This window comes from Haliotis cracherodii, unplaced genomic scaffold, assembly GCF_022045235.1.
Source record: "Haliotis cracherodii isolate W230 unplaced genomic scaffold, xgHalCrac1.p SCAF_3, whole genome shotgun sequence".
NCBI lineage: Eukaryota > Metazoa > Mollusca > Gastropoda > Lepetellida > Haliotidae > Haliotis > Haliotis cracherodii.
Genome location: NW_027266286.1, coordinates 47,248,239 through 47,252,638, shown reverse-complemented (window position 1 = coordinate 47,252,638; position 4,400 = coordinate 47,248,239). Strand labels below are relative to the sequence as shown.

The window sequence follows — 4,400 nt, the reverse complement described above, 5'->3', positions numbered from 1 at the left end:
CGGGTATATCACCTCTATGTAACCTATTGTAACTAGGTGACATGTTGTAACAGCTTTGTAAACAGCTAACATCAAGTACCCAGGTGACATGTTTGTAACAGCCTTGTAAACAGCGTACCTCAAGTACACAGGTGACATGTTCGTAACAGTCTTGTAAACAGCTAACATCAAGTATCCAGGTGACATGTGTGTAACAGTCTTGTAAACAGCTAACTTCTAGAACCAAGGTGACATGTTTGTAACAGTCTTGTAAAGGCAAACCTCAAGGACCCAGGTGACATGTTTGTAACAGTCTTGTAAAGGCAAACCTCAAGTAACCAGGTGCCATGTTTGTAACAGTCTTGTAAACAGCTAACTTCTAGAACCAAGGTGACATGTTTGTAACAGTCTTGTAAACTTAAGGCAAACCTCAAGAACCCAGGTGACATGTTTGTAACAGTCTTGTAAACAGCTGACATCAAGTACCCAAGTGACATGTTTGTAACAGTCTTGTAAACAGCTAACTTCTAGAACCAAGGTGACATGTTTGTAACAGTCTTGTAAACTTAAGGCAAACCTCAAGAACCCAGGTGACATGTTTGTAACAGTCTTGTAAACAGCTAACATCAAGTAACCAGGTGACATGTTTGGAACAGTCTTGTAAACAGCTAACTTCTAGAACCAAGGTGACATGTTCGTAACAGTCATGTAAAGGCAAACCTCAAGTACACAGGTGACATGTTTGTAACAGCCTTGTAAACAGCTAACATCAAGTAACCAGGTGACATGTTTGTAACAGTCTTGTAAACAGCTATCATCAAGTACCCAGGTGACATGTTTGTAACAGTCTTGTAAAGGCAAACCTCAAGGACCCAGGTGACATGTTTGTAACAGTCTTGTAAAGGCAAACCTCAAGTAACCAGGTGACATGTTTGTAACAGTCTTGTAAACAGCTGACATCAAGTAACCAAGTGACATGTTTGTAACAGTCTTGTAAACAGCTAACTTTTAGAACCAAGGTGACATGTTTGTAACAGTCTTGTAAACTTAAGGCAAACCTCAAGAACCAAGGTGACATGTTTGTAACAGTCTTGTAAACAGCTAACATCAAGTAACCAAGTGACATGTTTGTAACAGTCTTGTAAACAGCTAACTTCTAGAACCAAGGTAACATGTTTGTAACAGTCTTGTAAACAGCTAACCTCATGTAACCAGGTGATGGATTTGAAGCCCCCATGTAAACAGGTAACATCATATAACCTGGGGATGGATTTGAAGCCCCCATGTAAACAGGTAACATCATATAACCAGGGGATGGATTTGAAGCCCCCATGTAAACAGGTAACATCATATAACCTGGGGATGGATTTGAAGCCTCAATGTAAACAGATAACATCATATAACCTGGGGATGGGTTTGAAGCCTCCATGTAAACAGGTAACATCATATAACCAGGGGGTGGATTTGAAGCCCCCATGTAAACAGGTAACAACATTTAACCAGGAGATGGATTTGAAACCTCCATGTAAACAGGTAACATCATGTAACCAGGTGATGGATTTGAAGCCTCCATGTAAACAGGTAACATCATGTAACCAGGGGGTGTTTGAAGCCCACATGTAAACAGGTAACATCATGTAACCAGGGGATGGATTTGAAGCCTCCATGTAAACAGGTAACATCATGTAACCAGGGGATGGATTTGAAGCCTCCATGTAAACAGGTGACATCATGTAACCAGGGGATGGATTTGAAGCCTCCATGTAAACAGGTAACATCATGTAACCAGGGGATGGATTTGAAGCCTCCATGTAAACAGGTGACATCATGTAACCAGGGGATGGATTTGAAGCCTCCATGTAAACAGGTAACATCATGTAACCAGGGGATGGATTTGAAGCCTCCATGTAAACAGGTAACATCATGTAACCAGGGGATGGATTTGAAGCCTCCATGTAAACAGGTGACATCATGTAACCAGGAGATGGATTTGAAGCCTCCATGTAAACAGGTGACATCATGTAACCAGGGCATGGATTTGAAGCCTCAATGTAAACAGGTGACATCATGTAACCAGGGGATGGATTTGAAGCCTCCATGTAAACAGGCAACATCATGTAACCAGGAGATGGATTTGAAGCCTCCATGTAAACAGGCAACATCATGTAACCAGGAGATGGATTTGAAGCCTCCATGTAAACAGGCAACATCATGTAACCAGGGGATGGATTTGAAGCCTCCATGTAAACAGGCAACATCATGTAACCAGGGGATGGATTTGAAGCCTCCATCTAAACAGGTGACATCATGTAACCAGGGTACGGTCATGACATCTACATGTCACAAGATGTACGCCATGGAATATGTAATATCACTACATAAGGAACATTTGGTTTCAAATACAGACCAGACGGAGCAGAACGGGCATGTACAGTTTATATACTGAAGACCTTAACATTATCCGGTATTATCTTGGGAATGATCTTTTATAAACTAGTGTATTATGTGTCAGACAAGGTGTTCTCAATATTGGCTTAGCACCCGTGACGATCGGGGTTAGAATTGTTCTTCAACTACCCATGCTTGTCGTAAGAGGCGAAAACCGGAATCGAGTGGTCAGACTCGCTGACTTGGTTGATGCATGTCATCGTATCCCAATTGCTCACGATGTCAAGTTCTGGACTGTCTGGTCCAGATTAATTTATTTACAGAACACCCTCATATAGCTGGAATATTGATGAGTGCAGAGTTAAACAACACACAGACGAAACAGTAACAGCCACCATACAACGGACAATGGAACTCAAAAGTAAATACACGTACGCTTCATCTCATATGAATCTAATTTATATCACTGTGTTACACTTTTCCATCAAGCCTCTGTGGTCTAGTGGTAGAGCGTCCGCCCCGAGAGCGGAAGGTCCGGGGTTCGATCATACCAAAAGACGTTAAAAGATGGTACTTGTTGTTACCCTGTCTGGCGCTCGGGATTTAGGGGCGAAAACAAGGACTGGTCGGCTCGGAGTCAGTATACTGTGTCTGAGTAGGGGTATTCATGTTAAACTGCAGCATGGTATCTCAGTGAGCTAGCACTATAAATCGGCATCAGTCCGGACTAGTACAAGCAGCCACACAAACACACCCACGTACATGCACATCGCTATATAAGTGCAATAATCTTGGACCCGACGTTAAACCCGATTTCACCCCACCACCTCACTTTTCCATCAAGGCAGAGATTTCTACCAGGAGCTGTTATATGACGTTTTGGAGCTGGTTCAAAATGTCCTACATTGTATTTAATTGTTCCTCTAGGTTATTTTAGCTTCATAGTTCATTTTCCATAAACATTGGAACAAACTGTTGATAACATTATTCCAACTCTGTCCTCATATGTATCCTTGAGAGACAAACACATGTCATCCACGCTAAATGGAACGGATGCTGAAACGTAACACCGTCTAAACGATGCACTTCCGATTACCGCTCTGGACGATTATATATTTATGATATGCCTAAAGGCTACTCAGCGTGCTCTTGAAAAACTAATCAACACCGAAGTAGATATAACATAAAAGTTAACCTTCGTGTACCTTTAAAACGAATAATACAGTGGCACCTTCACCTTGCTGGGCTTCTTTGTATGCCGGCTATAATTCTTGTCAATCAGATTTGGTTGCACTTTATGTGCTCCTGTTCGGCCATCTCCTATTTATATGAAAGACTCCGATCGCTTTCAATCAAGTATGACAGGTCGGACTGAGATGGGGATAACGGGCAATTAACCTGTGAACTTCCTCTTTTTGATCTTGTCAGGCGTGCGCTTGGGGGGACAAAATCCTGAAGTTCTCGATAATTAACAGTGATTGTTGAAAGTGTGATGCATTAAAACTGCGCCATGTGCAGTTTACAGTAAAGCTACTCGATGACTTCAGCGGAGAGGAGGGCAGCATGTCGTGGCAAACGTGGAGCAGATGTTGGCCGTGTGTGGAGAAAGTCAATCGCTTGCGAGAAGCATATGCTGAGTGCGTGTGGAGTTTGTTAACCAGTAGTGAGATAAAAGCGAAAAGCCCTTTCCATATTCATAAGAAATCTCTGCAAAAGGCAGTGTACGATTCCAACTATATCACGAACACGTGTTTATAAATCCCTATCAACTCGTGTTGATACCAGGTGCTCGCGAAAAGGTGAGCGTATCCTGACCCACATGTGACACCCGTCACAAACACATGCAAAGGCAAGTCAGTTGTTCACCTAAAAGAACACAGGAACGTATGGTAGGGAATAGGGAATTTGCATCGTACATTATTTTTGTCACTGATGCGTCAAAATTGGGAATGTCTACACATGTTTGCCATAAACGTTTTGAAAGCTTTACCGAGGCCTTGCATGATGTAACCTTGATCAAACAAGAGGGGTAT

The 4,400-nt window shown here is 42.3% G+C and overlaps 1 protein-coding gene across 1 annotated transcript; it reads left to right on the top strand.

The window, feature by feature from the left end:
- The first annotated feature begins 1,675 nt into the window (after nt 1–1,675).
- On the top strand, nt 1,676–2,425 carry LOC139475482 (keratin-associated protein 10-7-like). Its single transcript, XM_071258684.1, has one exon. It carries the CDS (start codon nt 1,676–1,678, stop codon nt 2,423–2,425), a length of 750 nt encoding a protein of 249 aa, XP_071114785.1.
- Nucleotides 2,426–4,400: the final 1,975 nt, after the last annotated feature.

Coding starts and splice junctions, on each gene's coding strand:
- LOC139475482 (XM_071258684.1), top strand. CDS start 1,676: ATGGATTTGAAGCCTCCATGTAAACAGGTGACATCATGTAACCAGGGG.